The sequence below is a fragment of the Molothrus aeneus genome, chromosome 1 (assembly GCF_037042795.1).
Source record: "Molothrus aeneus isolate 106 chromosome 1, BPBGC_Maene_1.0, whole genome shotgun sequence".
NCBI classification, from domain to species: Eukaryota; Metazoa; Chordata; class Aves; order Passeriformes; family Icteridae; genus Molothrus; species Molothrus aeneus.
Genome location: NC_089646.1, coordinates 18,994,700 through 19,011,133, shown reverse-complemented (window position 1 = coordinate 19,011,133; position 16,434 = coordinate 18,994,700). Strand labels below are relative to the sequence as shown.

At 35.4% G+C, this 16,434-nt stretch overlaps 1 protein-coding gene across 4 annotated transcripts in view; it reads left to right on the top strand.

Moving 5' to 3' along the window:
- MLLT10 (MLLT10 histone lysine methyltransferase DOT1L cofactor) overlaps positions 1-16,434 on the top strand; it is a 123,872-nt gene that overhangs the window by 44,591 nt on the left and 62,847 nt on the right. For 3 of the 4 annotated variants that reach the window (XM_066552360.1, XM_066552335.1, XM_066552352.1), the window contains 3 exons: positions 709-802; positions 2,772-2,867; positions 14,868-14,963. In XM_066552360.1, coding sequence (XP_066408457.1) covers positions 709-802; positions 2,772-2,867; positions 14,868-14,963 — 286 coding nt within the window. The remainder of the gene's footprint in view (positions 1-708; positions 803-2,771; positions 2,868-14,867; positions 14,964-16,434) is intronic. The other variant, XM_066552343.1, reaches the window with a different exon arrangement.

Below are 16,434 nucleotides of genomic sequence, written 5' to 3'. Positions count from 1 at the left end.
ACGTGTGGGAATGAAAATTATATGGAAAATTTAACAATATTTGGTTTGTCAATATCTAAGTTGGTTTTGATAAAGAAGATATGTCAACATTACAAATGCTGAAAAACAAAATTGTTTTGTAAAAATTATACTAGAATAAGGTAATAATTGGTCTAGTCAATGCAATTTGTAATTGTTGATCTTTTTAAAAGAGATTACTCTGCCACAGTATTTTAAACTAGTAAATACAGTTTGATTTACTATGTAATTCAAGTTAGATTAAAAAAAACCCAGTAATTTTCACTGCGAATCACAGATGCATGTATGCAAGTTCTGAAAAACTCTTCTTTGGAACTACAGTATGGTTTTGTTAAAAGCTGTTCTTTCCTTAGATAATTTTTTTGCTTGAATTTGAGCTAAGAGTCATTGTAGATTGCTTTGTTTATTTCTTTGTGCAAGTAGCTGCATAGTAAATGTAGATGTGCTAGCTGTAAGCTTGTGTGAGTGGCTTAAAGATTCTGACAAAAGGCAACAGGCCAAAATATGAATTATATATGTTTTTCCCTGGGCTACAAAGGTTGGTTGTGTGTTCACATGCCACTGGAAGTTATTTGTGTGGAAATCTCTTACTAATTGCAGATATAAGGAACCATATGTTATCAGCTGTGATATTGTGGTACAAACTGGTGTAAAATGGCTTTCCTTGAATGTTGTCTGGTTTATTTTTAGTGCACAGTTTGCAGGACTTCTTTGTGAAGAGGAAGGCAATGGTGCAGATAACGTCCAATACTGCGGCTACTGTAAATACCATTTTAATAAACTGGTATGTATTTATTAAATTCTATAAATAAATGTTACTGACTTATTTTTTATTCTGAGTTGCCATTAGCATTAGAAATAATATTTTCATGTAGTTCAAAAAGTAGGTTGTATTTCATTAAAACAATGTTTTAATCACAGTTCCAGAAGTGCTAGCTGGAAATGTTTTTATAAGTGGTTACTTTATAGATGTGTGGGTTTTCCCCCTCTGCCAGAAATAGCATGCACATTTAGTGGGTTTTTTTCATTGAGTTCCTGGAATGTTTTCTTTTGCTATTTGTTTAGGTGCCTTCTAGGAATTCAGTCCATTTTGGAGTAAACTAGAAAATACTACTTCTAGAGAAAAAAGAAGCACTCCATATTTTTCTGCTTCTATTACTCTTCTGCCCAACCTCTTTTGTTCTGTCTCTCACTGTGTAGCCAGTGAGTATTCCCTTCTTGTAGGTTCTCTGAAACACAACCTTAAGGAAGTGACCTGAGGTTTAATTTTTAAAAAACAAACAAGAAAAGAAAAACATTGAAATTTCTCAGTTAATGCAGAAGGTTTTGGATCAGACCTCTGGAGTCTTTCACTTTTTAATAGTTTGACAGTTCCAGATATCTGTTTCTGTGTACATGTGCGAGTGTGTGGACTTGAGGGGCTTACCGATGTTGAAAAAATGTTATTTATTAATAATAAAATATGCAGACTTATGTTCAGATACGCTTGTAAATATAGTTTAACGTGCAGATTATTTTTCACTGTTAAAAAAGTTGAATACTTGGTGTGACTTTTAGGTTGCAGTGGGGTAAAAACACAGGACCAGTCAACAATTTAGTTTCTAGAAGATTAGCTTGGTGAGGTTAGTTTTGTGCCTTTGTGAATACTGATGAATTTGCTTCATAAGGAAGACAAGTCAGGGCTTTCTAGGCCCTTACTAAGCTAATTTTTTTTTTTTGCTATTTTGAGCTAAGTATTTACAAAAAAAGTGAAAACGGTCTCTTATTTAGTGGCAAAGGCAAACCTTTACACTGTTATGCCTTTGATTTGAATGTAGCAGTGCTGCTATGATTGAGAACAGGTATGTTTATTTAAAACCCAAGTTTTATGATAAAGACATAACTCTATATTTGACATACAGTTAGTTAGCTTTCCATTACAAAGCTGTAGTGGTAAGAACAGTAAAGACTGGCAAGATTGTTTTAAGTGTTTCAATTTTTCTTTAGGATTGTTATGACTGTTAATGCCTGGTAAATACAGGTGCTTAGTATTTACTGCTGAAGATGGTGGGTGTTCTACATCTACTATTCCACTGAAAACTACTGTTCTACATCTACTATTCCACTGACAGAAGAGTGCCCTGAAGTGTCTTTAAATGCTTCCTCAGTTACAAGAAAACCAACATTTAGAACACTGGCCTAGCATAAAGTATTTGCAGTCCTGAACTAGGTTCTCAGACATTACAGAAATACAGGCAATTACATCTGCCACTTATAATCACAGACATGACTGTAGCATTCTTTATCCTGGTTTTTAATCCATTTTAATGAAAATATACCAGACAGATCGCTTGAATAATAAATAAATCATGAAGTCACCTTACAATGCATTTCAAGCATGTGTCAGGGCATTACTGTGGTTTCCTGTGATACTCATTTGAGCAGCATCTTTTTGTTTTATGTTATGAAAACTTGAAAATGTGTCTAGCATCTTTTAACCTTTAAAAAGTGGCATATTTCATTTCTCTGTGGAAAGCATATCTTGCAAATTTGTGAGAGGTGTAAAAGTTGATACAGGGACAGGCTTTTTTCCTGGTATGTATTCAGTAGTCTTGTGAATTTTAGTGTCAGTAATTAGTCAGCTTTCCAGTAACTGAAGCACTGAAGTTTGTTTCCTCAAGCAATAAAGCATCTTGTCAGTGGAAATGCTTTATACTTTTTATTTATTCAAATGATTCCTTTTCTCTGTCCATAAATATATTTTCTCTTTTTAGAAAAAGAGCAAACGGGGATCTAATAGGTCATATGATCAAAGTTTAAGTGATTCTTCCTCTCACTCTCAGGATAAACATCATGAGAAGGAGAAAAAAGTAAGTGGATTTGTCGTTGCTAATTATGTGGCACATCTGCTTAAAAGTAGCCCTTTCTGGTAAATTTAATTTTGGCTGAAAAGCGTGAAGAAAATCTTGTTCTGAACCACTGAATAGTAAATAACACGTGATAAACCATAGGTACTGGCATCCAATTAGGAAACCTCTTCAGGTGCATTTGTACATGCACTTCTCTATTTCTGTTTGCATTCAGTTTTGTGATACTGAAACATATCCATTGGGAAGGCTGTTCCATGCAACTTACTTTGCTTTAATTTTCTGTTAGAGCTTTTCTTGTATACCCTTTGTGACTACACCAAGAAGAAAACCAGCAGTACAGATTTTAGCAACTGTGTGGATAAACACGTGCATCTAATTCCTTATGTTTCAACCTGTTATATCTTCCTCTCATCAAAGAACTGACAGCTCTTCTTCAAAATGTGACATCTTGACACATTTTACTGGTACCAGTGGTCGAGCCCACTGTACTGGCAAAATACCTTCTTACTCACCTGGGAAATCTTGCTGTGAGTGTACAAAGAACATAACTGCTGATTTCTAATGTTGCCATACTCTTTTAATGATCTGACTTTGCATATTATTAAAAACTAATTTGAAATCTATCACGATTACTATTTTTAGGTCTTTATTACTGATGCATTAACAGTTGTCTGTAGGAAGTTTGTCGTCTAAACAGAGGGTGATAACAGACACAATAATTCAGATATGCTTTGGCACTTTTTTTAGGCCTCTAAGAATACATACAAAGCTGCTCACTAGCACATGTCCTATACAAGTAGCTTAATAGGATTTTGTGTGGATGTGGGTAAACTTAGTTTTCCATTATTAAAAATCATTACATAAAAATTGGAATCAAAGAATCTTTTGACCAAATGTGTATTATACAAAGGAACTATATAGAAACGGGAAACTGAATAGCAAATGTCATTCTTTAGACTCTTAGTCTCCTTAATATTTGATTTGGATTTTAAGATCCCTTCCATTTTGGATGGATATTGATTGCCAGTTTTTCTTGGATAATCGTTGAAAAAATCTAATCTTTAGACTTGTTTAATGGTGTACGTGAATCATTCTGTCTTTATCTGGTAATGCAGATATCTGGTTGTGTCTTTATCTGCTTGTACCTCTAAATCTAAATTTAGGGCTAAAATAATAAAAGTATGGGGTTTTGGCAGACTTCTTTTTTCTTAGTAACATGTCGGTAGAAAAACCAATTTTGAATTACACACTACAGAATTAGTTGCACGATAAACCCTTACTAATATTTGCCATGTTTTCTTCTTAGTTTTCACTACTGTCATATTTTAGGTCATGTTTTATCAAAGTGCATGCATGGATTTTTACTCACACTGATAAAACTTGTAAGTTGGTTGGTTTGTGGCTTTTGTTTTATTTTGGGTGTTACTTTCTGTCTTTCTTTAAATGAATTTGACTAAAGATACTATGCTCCCCAGGTCATACCTGTGTGATCTAGAGGGTACACTTGGAGGGACTTTCAAAGGGAGTGTATTCAGTCAATGGTGTCAGCTATTTTTTCATCTTATGCTGTGTATTTGATAAACTGTATTAAATATCTTGGAGGAGTAGGGCAGTTTTTTAGGGTGGCTTTCCTTATTTCCTCTTTTGTAAATCACGTGAGAATCTAGATTTTTGTCATATTATAGTAAATATTTATATCTTTCTTCACTGATACAGTAGTGTTTGTGTGTGTGTGTGGCACCCAAATCCCCCTCAAGACCACTGTAGTTTCTGCTGTATCTTTCATCTTCATTCTTTGGAAATTTGGATGATCTGATCTGTAGGCATCATTAAAGCTTTCTGTTTTGCCAAGCAGTAGCTGTATGAGTTGTGGTTTGGAACCACTTTTCTTCCTAAGACCTCAAAACCTGTCCATTTGTGCATGTGAAGTATTACACTGCAGTAAGAAGCAGTTGGTCTGAAATGTTAATATAGGTAACTGTCATTTTTACAAACAGGCTCAGCTGAAAGCCTGTGTTTCCGTTCCATAGTGTATTTAGTCTCTTCTGGGCATGCTGCCAACAAAATTGGTAACTAATATGTAAGGGTATAATAATAAAAAAACCCTGAACAATTCTAACCAAACCTTAGGTATGATTTAATTTTCATGATGATGTTGAAGCTACAGAACAAATAGCTTCATTATATTCTGATTACTACTGCCTAAGCATTGTTAATTTCTGTGGCAGAGATGCTACCTTGAAATGATTTAGTGATGAGGCTGTGTCCCTTCTAAAGAGAATTAGTAGTATGTCACTTGACATTCCATTAAAATATCCCTTTTCTTCAGGGCCCAGGTACTCACTCAGGCTTTCTTGGGAAAACTTAGGCCACCATGAGGCTGTGGAAGAATGCCTTGCTTTAATGTTACTGGCAGTCTTATGTTTGGAAGGACTAAAGAAGGAACTAAACATATCTGGAATTAACCTTTGTATAATTAAAGTCTTTTTTTGCCACTAACATGAAAAAATTAGGCAACATTACTAGCTTTGTATGTTTATGACTTCGGAAAAATGTGAATATATTATGTAGTAATTAACTACTATATAGCAGCTGGATGACACAGGTGCCTTTTCTACTAGAAGTGCTTTGGTCTGAACTGAGCAGGAAGAGAAAATTTAAAACTCTGCTGTAGTGGCTCATATAGTGTAAATTAAACAAAAATGGGCTTGTGACTCAAGACTGCAGATGTCTAAGAAATGATTGAAGAGGCAAAAAGCATAAAATAGTAACAAAGGGCCTCTTGTCACTATCACAGAAGTTGGAGAGCTTTAGAGGAGAACCTAAAATGCAGGAACCAGGATAAGTGTCCTAAACACTGAGCTACTAATGCATGGTGGGCATCTTTTTGCTGCTTTTGTTCTTAAAGAAACATGACAGCTTTTCTGATTCTGTGGGTAGAAACTGGAACACCTCAGAACAGGTTGTGGCTGTGTGTCACACTCGCTGTGTTCCACCATAGCTGGGAGTTTGGTTGTTAGGCCCATGGGAGGGGGAGATTTAAACCATGTCTCTGCATTGAGAGTTCCCATAGGCTGTGTGCTGGTTTGGAACTGGGCTTGGAACTGCCCAGACTTCGCCTGTGTGCTGTGCAGGAGCCTGTGCTCATGTGTCAGGGTAGTGAATTTCATTTGGGAGAAAGGTGCTGGATGCTTTTTAATGAGTTTAATGAGCTGTGTGAGCTGTTACAAGGTGAGTTGTAAATGCTCAGATCAAGTGTTCCTGGGGCATTTCTTCACTGTCTGCACAAGTGACTGAGAAAAGGTAAAATGGACCTGCTATGCATCACAGAAGATTCTGTGGTAAAAATTGGATCAGATTGCAGGTTTTTGGGTTATCATTCAGTGCATAAGCAGTGGTTTCTTTTTTCTCTTAAAAAACAACAACAAAAAAATCTTGTTTTAGTCCCAAGGAGTCACTTTATAGTGCTGTATAGACTGTTTTAAAGATGATTCTAATTGTGTCATTCCTCAGAATTGCCTCATTTCATAAACTGAATGATGCTACTTGAAGATTGGGGGTTTTATGTAACTTTTTAGGGGGAAAAGAGCTCCAAACTCATCTCAGTAATGTAGTATCCCATTGCATTTTTATTAAATTTGTAAGTTTTGTTAATCAGTTTAATATATTTGACTGTTTAATCCTTTCAACTGCTTTTGATGTCTGAAGCAAAATTGTAAGAATGCTAAAGATAACTAGAAGAAAAGTGTTTTGCAACCACTTTGAAATTATTTCAATTTTAGTAATTGAAGTAATACTAGATAAATATTATTTGAATAAGAACTGTGTGGTATAGATGCAAATGGTGATGTGTGTCCGTGTTAACTTACTCTAAATTCTGTTCAGTCAGAGGGAAAGAAGCATGCCTCTGAAACACCTCTAAAAGCTGATCAGTAAATATAAACCACGTGTATTTCAGTGTATAGACACACTAATATCTATCTAAGATGCAGAACCCAGTTCCTGTTTCCTAAAACTGAATTTTTGGGTTCCATGGGTTTGAAAAGAGAGATACTTTCATCCTTCCGTCTTTACTGTTGTTGCCAGTGAAGAGGGTTTCTCTTTCTGGACACCTGTTCTGTATTGACTTTCATAGGAGTGTAGTCTTTTCTTTTTTAATACATCTCTTCATGTCAAATTCTGTTGGAAGTCTAACTGTTTGGGAATACTGACAGCATGTGGCTGTGTAAACAAAATTTCATTAGAAAGCTACTCTATCTGAGTGTATTTAGTAATAGATATTTTTATCTGCAGGATTAAGAGGAAAAGTGACAGTCTGGTTTGACTTGTTGCTCACTAAAATTCTCTGTCAACTTGTGCAGTGTTCTGTGTATACAACTGTCATCCTGATAATCAACTGCATGACATTTACTGGAGCTGGCACCAGCACAATGATCTCTTGTTGAGGTCAAGAAAAAATACTTAAGAATATAAGCTCATTTTAATTTATATTTTCTTTTATTTTAGTAAGAGAAAAAGTAGGAACTTCCCGTCTCAATTCTCAAGATTGTAATGGAATTACTGATTTGACTCCCTCATATTTTTTTAACCTTAAAGTAACACATTATATATTACTGAAAAAAGAGTAATGCTTTTAGTATACATTAGCAGAGCAAACACCTCAGTAGCATTAAGCTTGTCAGCTGGGATTAGTTAATTATTATAAGATCAAAATGACAAGCATACCACCTCAGGTATACCTAAAAAGTGGTCTGCAAGACGTAGAATTTTGTAAGGCTGCTTAGGTTACAGCTGTCTTTTTCCATCTCAAAGTACACATTTTAGTTTTTTACTGTGAAAGAAAATAAAACCCCTAGCCAGCAGCTCACCCTCACACAGCCACTTGCTCATTCTCCTCCCTTATGGGATGGGGGAGAGAATCAGAAGGGTAAAAGTGAAAAAACTTGTGGGTTGACATAAAGACAGTTTAATAGATAAAGCAGAAATGTGCATGCAAGCAAAACAGAAGAAGGAATTCATTCACCACTTCCCATGGGCAGGCAGGTGTTCAGGCATCCCCAGGAATGCAGGGCTCCATTAGTTGTAACTGTTACTTGGGAAGATAAATGCTATCACTCTGAACATCCCACCTTTCTTCTTCTTCCCTGACTTTTATCTGCTGAGTGTGATGTCCTGCGGTGTGGGAGGGATATCTTTGGTCATTAGCTGTGTCCCTTCCCAGGTTTTGGTGTACCTCCAGCCCACATGCTGGTGGGGTGAGAAGCAGAAAGGGCCTTGGCCCTGTATAAGGGCTGCTCAGCAAAAATGAAAACATTCCTGCATTATCAACACTGTTTTCAGCACAAGTCCAAAACACAGCCCCACACCAACTAGGTGAAGTAAATTAACTCTATACCATTCACAATCAGCATGATTTCAATTCTATAGCTATTACTGTGAGAGATGCAGAAGTAGAAGGTGCTTTGAAAGTTCTTTTTCTTGGCTTTGGATTCTGGATTAATACAAGATTACTAGTGCTTTGTAACAGTTTCTAGAAGGTGATGTTGATACTTTTTTATGAAGTTGTATATTTCACCCATACCGTGTCTTGGGTTCTGGTAGACTATATGCAGTTAAAGATGATCTATGATGTTAAGCTGACAGAGACAGGAAAATTGAATGGATTCCTTCTGTTTGCCTATTTCATGATATGTATGTGACAGGTATCTTTAGGTTATCTTGCAGACAGTGGAGCATTTCACAGTATGTAATATAATACGTAATTCAAACTTGTAATTTTTATAGGAATGAACGAAGGTGAGCACTGACAATGCATAGTTACATTGGTTTAGGTAATATTGCACCATTTTAGAAGTTAGAAAGTGCTACTCGTGTTTGGCACTGCATATCTATTACTAACAATTAATATTAAACTGCAAATAACAAAAGCAGTGTATTTTATTGTGAAATATCTAAGGACAGCTCATTCTGGATAAGTGTTGGTAGTCTTGCACCTCACAGAAGCTTTGGATGGCATTTTTATTATTGATTCTTGAGTCTTTTTACCATTGATGGTTAAAATTATGACCATTATTCATTTAAGTGAGGCTTTTGAGTATTTAAGTAATTGAATCAAGAATTGTTCGTAAAAATAAGTTATGCTTGGAGTTATATGTATATGAATAATGCTGGCAATAGTGTCCTACTTCTCTCTATAAACTATCTCTTACCTGTATCCTTTTGTTACTGTGACTGCAGCAGCACTGCTGCTGCACTCAATTTTTCTGCTGTGGATTCTGCTGTTAAAAATGCTAGGTAGATGGATGCCTGAGAAAGGGCTGTTCTTATAAAAATAAGATATATTAGGATTTGAGTTTGAAACTTGGGGATTGTGGTCATTATGGTTATATTGCTAATAGCTACTAGTCCTACATAAGAGGCCAAGCAGATCTGGCCTCTTATTTGGGACGAGCAATAACTAAGCACAGCTTTCCATTGAGGATGCTAGTTGTGATGTGACAGCTCAGGATTTGCAGTGTTTGGTGACACAAAGTGCAGAAAATCTATAAATTACAAAGAACTGATATGAGTACTTTGTGCTAATAGAGCATTCTGATACATTAACATTATTTGAGGACGTCAAAAGCAGCTGAAAAATGAGGGATTTAGGCATTCAGATGATTTTGCTTAATAATCAGTAAGAAAAGTAGATTTTAAAATGTTGTTGAGGTTTAAAAACTTGAAACAGCCAAAGGTAGTGGAGGATAAGGATTTCTGTAATAGAGAAGGCATAAAAATGCAGTAATTCAAGGTCAATGCAAGCAGTTTGGTTTGGAAGGAGTAAACACTGGTGGTTGCTGATAGTGTGCATGTGTTTTAATTCTTGCAAAGGAGAAGTTAGTCTCCTGTTCCCTGAACTCATGAGCTCTTGCTTCTCTGTTCTGCATCTGTCTATTCCTGTTACAGTCCATCTTTCATGTTCTTCACAAAAATAATGTAGCTCACTAAAACAACAGAAGACTCTCCACTTATTTTTTTGTTGCTGCTGTTCAGCAGTTTGAGTGGGCAGACAGGAGGTCTGACACTAAGCACTCTGAGAAAGGTGAGAGTGGGGTCAGAAAACCTTTTTGTTCTTTTGTAACAGTGAACTGTTCAATGCCCAACTTTGGAATGTATTTTAATCAAATAAACTCCTGTAGAAACCCCTTTCAAGAGGGCTATGCATTCCTGAGACAAAAATGAATTGCAAATAGGTGTAAATACCTTTAACAAGTTAAATGATACTTCCATGTGGAAATGTTATGAATTATTAATGCCATTTAAAGGAAAAGCTGAACTCACTCATTTCTTCTATATTAGAAGAAATTCTCGTTCATTAGAAGTGAACTATTTATTGTTCACTTGTGTTATTCATTTTTTCCAAACATTGAAGTCCAAAGTTTGAAAAGATACATTTTATTATATCTCTTTTGCTGGTAACAGATCCCAGCTAAAATGTAGTTACACATGCATCCTTAATTTGATATTTTGATGAGATGCTGGTCTTTTTCACTGGTCTGACAAATGTTTCTCTGAAAGTAAGTTAAAGAAAATGAGTGAGCAAGTGTTGATATTTAGAGTGATAAAACAAGTAAATGAGCTAAAAAAATGAAGAATTGGAACCAAAGTATATTTGTGAAGTCATATTATGTAATAATTTTGTAGATTGAATCTTTGTGGGAGAAACAGAAACAATCAGAATGCATTTCCATCCCCTTCTTCATTCACCTACCCCCTGCCCTACAAGAAAGCAATGCACAGCAGATGCTGTAGAATTCCAGAAATTTTGCACCATATTTGTTTTGTTATCTAGAAACATGTAATTGTTGGAGTTAAGATGGGATTACATAATTTTTTAGGTAAGAAGCAAAAGCCAAAAATGGGATCCCTGGTGAGAAATAAAGCTTTCTGATCAATCATGATGCATGAACTTGAGGCATTCTGTATTGGTATTTAGCTGCACCATAAATCCAGGCTCTTCAAGTTGTTCAGGACCAGCGTTGTTACAGGTGCTTACCCAAGGGCTGCATGACAATCATGCCTTATTTTTGTTACAGTAAGAAAGATTTCAGGAGCTGCCTGAATCTGGTCTTGTGAACCAAGATTAAAGTTTCTTTTGTCAATTTTGTTGTTGGCCCTTTATTTTTTCATATGTTCTTCCTTGGAATTGTGTCTTCTGCTAAATCTTGGTTTTACAGAATGTACAGATTGCATTTATCAGCTTTGCACAGGAGTTTGGAACATCTGAACTCATTCCTAAGTATATAAATGGGATATGTGTGTTCTGCCTGCCTTTAATGCTCCCTTAGCTTTCACTCACTGGCAATATTATTTTCAGTCCTTGTTAAGAGTAATTTCTGTCCTTTATTTTCCTTACAGTAAAGCTTGTAAAAGATTAGACATTTGATATCATTACCTTCCTTAGAATGGAGAACTCTTATGTGGTTTTATGTATGAATGTTTATCTTGGTGAGTTGTTGCTACCTTTTTTTGGAGGTTTTTTAGAGCTGTGACTGAATAGAGATCTTAAAAAAGTGAAGCATGCAGAGTTGTCTATTGGGAGCTAACAGTTTGTTGGTTTTGTGGCAGTAGGGAAGATGGCTAGTTTGTGTGGTCTTTGAGACAGACTTGATTGAAAGTTGTCATATTTGTTAAATATTGTGGGAATTCATGTCCCTCTGTTAATCCTTTTCTGAATTCCAAAGTGGATATTTCAGAACTCTTCTTACACTTTTTATGCATCTTTGTGGTAGAAGAGGGTGCAACCGCAAGTCATTTTGTAGGAGCTATGTCTCTTCAGCAGTCTCAGCAGCTTGTTGAAATTTTTATTCTTATCAGTGTAAAAGCTGAACATTTCTTTCAGAGATTTTCCTGCACTGTTCTCCAGTTCTTTGATGTGGTATGCATTTGAAGTCAATTCACATTCAGAAGTAATGCTTCTCAACTTTCCTTGGGAAGAAAAAAGATAATAAAAGAAAAGGAAAAAAGGAAAAAATTGTGAGAGGAGGTATAACATAAAAGAAGGAGGAAATGTAGAGTTAAGGACAGCACATGTCTTGTGTTTGAGATACTTGGATGCAGAAGGCCTTTGAATGGGTTATCCCTGCAGTGGCTTTCAGTGGAAAGCTGTAACCTTGGTAAGCTGTCCTGGCAAACTTTGTCTTGGTGGTTTGGATCTGGGGGAGGAATTTGGTGTGGTTGCTGATGCTTCACCTTACAGAAATCAAGTATATTCTTTCCAGACATTGAGTTATGTCCTCTTCCTTCTTGCTGTTCTTGTGTCCCTTGTCCTTCCTGACACCTCCTTATGTGTAGGGACTGATGTTGATTTCAGTGTGTTACAAAATGTAATTTGAAGTCCTCTTAAGTGTTCCTTTGGTCAGAATTTTATTGTTCTTTGCCTTTTAGATGAAATTAACATGGGAAGTAAAAGAACACTAGAAAATTCAACAGAAAAGATTGTAAAACATGTTCATTTACAAGTTTTCTTATTGTTTGCTGTTATTGTTGTGAAGTTTCATCCTAAAGTGTATTAAAGTCATTGCCCCTTGGCTCCAAAATTATAAATAAAAAAATTCTTTAGGATGATTCGAATTTCCCAGTAGAATGATAAAAGAAACTCGGACATTCGTTAGCCATTCCATAGCTTCCTTCTTGAAGCTTGTCTGGGATTCAATGAAATTGTTACTCAAGTTTTTCTAAACATATCCACTGATGATGTAGTAAGTTTGGTAGCTTAGCACTGTTGAAAGTCTTTGTATCAACAGAACCAGTGGATAACATGGCAGTCTTGGTGTAGATGTTTCTGTTTTTCCTTGATTCCTGCTTGCTTTTCTGCTAGTGTGTGCAGCACTTTGGGGATAGTTACATTTAAGATGAAAAGACTGTGCAGTGCATTTGAATCCTTCCTCTCCATAGTAGTTTTCTTTCCTTTCTAATATGTTTTCCAGGTGCAAAAAGAGACAAACAATCTCTCCTTGAGAAAAACACAAAAGAACACAAACACAGCCTCCCTGATCTAAAGCTCCTTCAACAAGCCTATATTAGATTGAAAAAATTTAAAACCTACCTTGTGGTGTATGCCATTGTAATTATGACACCTGCTCACTTTATTATGAAGGGGAAAACTCCATATTTCTATGCATATGGCAGAGTGGAAAAAAAAACCAAGTTCACTTGAGTGTGTAAAAACCCCAGACCTAGAAATGCCTATTAGCTTTTTAAAGTGTACTTGTCTTTGTGTTTTAAGAAGTGTACAAGGATTAAAAGGACTTAATGTATTGTATCTAGCAAGTATAGTTCTACATAATATCTTGGTGCTGATAGTTTTTTTACTTGATTTATTAACTTTCTTGGTTAAACTGTATTTCATTCCTGGCAAAATTAGTTTAGTTAAAAGGATTTGGGCTGGTTAGAAACAAGGTGATCGCTAAGTCAGTCACCTGGTATTTACACTTCATAAAGGTAGAGATAAAAGTGTTTTGCTTTCAGCTTTGCATCTAGGTTGTCAGTTAACCAATTTTACTTTACTGGAGAACTTAAAAATTCATTCTTTTACTCTCTCAGGCTGATTCCATGAAATAAGTTTCTGATATTTCTTCCATTGTTACAGAAATAGAAAGGTGATACTTGGTCATACCTTACTAGAGCATCCACATATTGCATCTTGTCCTGGTGCTTGGTGAGAGTGGTTGGGCAGTCGCTGTTGAACAAATGATGTTCTTTTGAAAGTTTGGACAATCATTTTGATAGAGAAAGATCAGCATGGGTAGTTTTTAAGATTCAGAACAGTTACTGAGTTTTCATATGGCTGTTTAGACTTACACATCTTCCCAAGCTGCTCAATGGGATTTTTGAACTCCTTGTGTCAATCCATATGGTTGCACGTTTTTTACTAGCTCTCTGTAGAAGCAGTCTGAACTAATAGCTGTGCATTGTGCTGTTCTGCAGAGTTTTGTGTTAGTTCACAAAAATTCCACAAATATATAATTAAAGAAATTAAATACTTGAGTGCCACTAGCTAGCTTTAAGTAACTTTCTTTCCCAGCTGCAGTTTCTTTGCATTTCTAACACTGACTGTCTAAGGAAACCATATTACATTGCTAAGAAAAAATGACTTGTTTATGATTAGACTGGAAAAAATACTGAACGTCTGTGTTCTAAGTTTAATTGTTAGTTTTGTCAGACTCACTGTTTTTGTAAAGTATTTGTCTAAACTATTCAAACAAATACAATTTATGTCTGATTCTGTAATCCTCCAAAAATTGATTTCTGCCAGTATGAAAGACTTCTGTTATACTATTAAGGCTCTGGTATAAGAAGTTATTTTCTCTCCGTTGGCACAATTTTATTCACACTGCCAGTGCTTCATTCATGTTTAAGAAATAAAAATTAAAAAACTGATTACATTCTCAGCTCTTTTAGAAAGCACATTTGATTTGTATAGCTTTGATATTTTATTCAGTTTACCATGGAAAATACTTATTTAGTCTGTAAAATGTATGTTCCTTTTTTGGAAATGAAATCTAAATCAGATTTCCCATTCTTATGCATGGAGATGTCAGTAGGGGAGCCAAAGCTAAAACCTTGCATTAATTTACATTAGTATCCCAACAAAAAATACTGTGCAGGTGCAGAGATGCAGATAGATAGAAATCTTTGATGGAAAATGAACGAAAATCTTTGAAACAGAAGCCATGTCTCTGTTTTTAGTTCAGTTTCTTTTGTTGATTAAGTGATTATTGTAAAGATGGGTTATACTAACAACAGTGCATTCATAAATGCTGGTTATTATTGAACAATTTTGGTTGATGCACTTTATAAAATTACATTATAAAACATTCAGAGCATTAATGTGTTTTCCAAATAGCACAGGACATTTTTGCCGTATCTCTTCAGTTTTGATAACACTTGATGCAATATAGATTGGGTTATGTTAAAGGTCAAGCTGAACTTAGTTTTTATTGTCTTTACAACTTACAGAAATATAAAGAGAAAGATAAACACAAGCAAAAATACAAGAAGCAGTCGGAGTCCTCCCCATCTTTGGTTCCATCTCTTACTGTAACTACAGAAAAAGTAAGTCAATGTGTTTTTTCTCTTCCACTTCAGTTACTTATGTCAAAATTTCATGATGTAATCATTCTACTATATATACAGGAGCTTTATAATGGTATAAATTCTATAATTATCAAGCACTCTTGTATTTTTTCCTGTAATGTAAAATCCTAAAATACTTGAAGGTTTTCATATGGAGAAAGGCTTAGAGTTTTGTACTTAAATTTTGATTCAGGTGCCAGTGATGCTCCAGTAAATTTTCCTTAATTGAGGTATATTTAACAACTTGAGAAGTTTTAGAAAGTCTTTCCTTCAAAATTCACTTGTGTATGCTGAGCTGACACTGAACCTGTAAGCATTTAAAACTGGTAGTTATGAAATTACAGCTCCTGCTTCATACACTTATAATTTGCCTTATTAGCAGGTTGTTCTGTTATGTTCTCTAACCTTCCCTTTCTGTTATGTGTTAGAAAATACCTAATCTGAGCAGCAACACACAGGGTTAAAGAATGACAGTTCTCACTGTACTCAGCAAGAATCACTTCTGCTATCCACCAAAAAAATGACACTAATGTTGGTGTTACAGAGTGGGCAGTGCTATTGAGAAATGGGTTTTCTGATTTCAGAGTTGGAAAGAATGTGTCCCATTTATGTGGAGATGTTTGACATCCGAGTCAGGGAACGATGGTTTGAGTTGGATTGTGCTTAATATGCAGAGATCATCCTGTAAGGTGTTGAGGCTTGTGTAAACCGTGTGTGGTTTGGTTGCTGAGGTGTTGCATTCAACAAATGTCTGTTTGCATATGGTACACCAAGACCTCATCAGGACAGGCTGAAACAATCGAAATACCAACTTTCTCTGGTCTCTGGAATTATTCTCTCAACTAGTGGTATCAATTTCAAGAATAATCTCCAAGAAAGTTAGATTTTTACTATGCTTTGCATATTTCTTTATTCTCCATAGTAAGATTATTAACTTGAGAATTCATAACTGCTAACATCCCATCATTAGGAGCTCACACTTCTGTTGAGAGTCTTGTTTTTTGTTCTGCTGTATTTTCTTTGATGCTCTTGTGTCAAGTGAGACTTAGTAGTCAGTGGTTTTCTGAAACTCTCAATAACTCTCTGTTAAAAAAAATAGAAGAAAAGGTAGAATCAATTTACCACTTTGCTGGTTTGATTTAAGAGCAATTAGAGATTGCAATCAGTGAGTGTGACAGTTTATGTTGAAACTAGGTTTTAGTATTGACTGGTCCACATGATTGGTTATTTCATTTTATTAATTTGCCCTAAACATATTCCTTTTGAGTCTGAGACAACTTCGAAAATTCATAGCCTGTAAGAGAGGCTATGTGGGAACTTGTATGGAAACTTCTTTAAAATTTACAACCTTTGTTTAGTTTTTATACTGTGTATGATCCTACCTTTCTTGAATTATATCCCTCTTGTACTTTGATTATCTAATCATCATAAGTTTTTACAAGAAGTGATA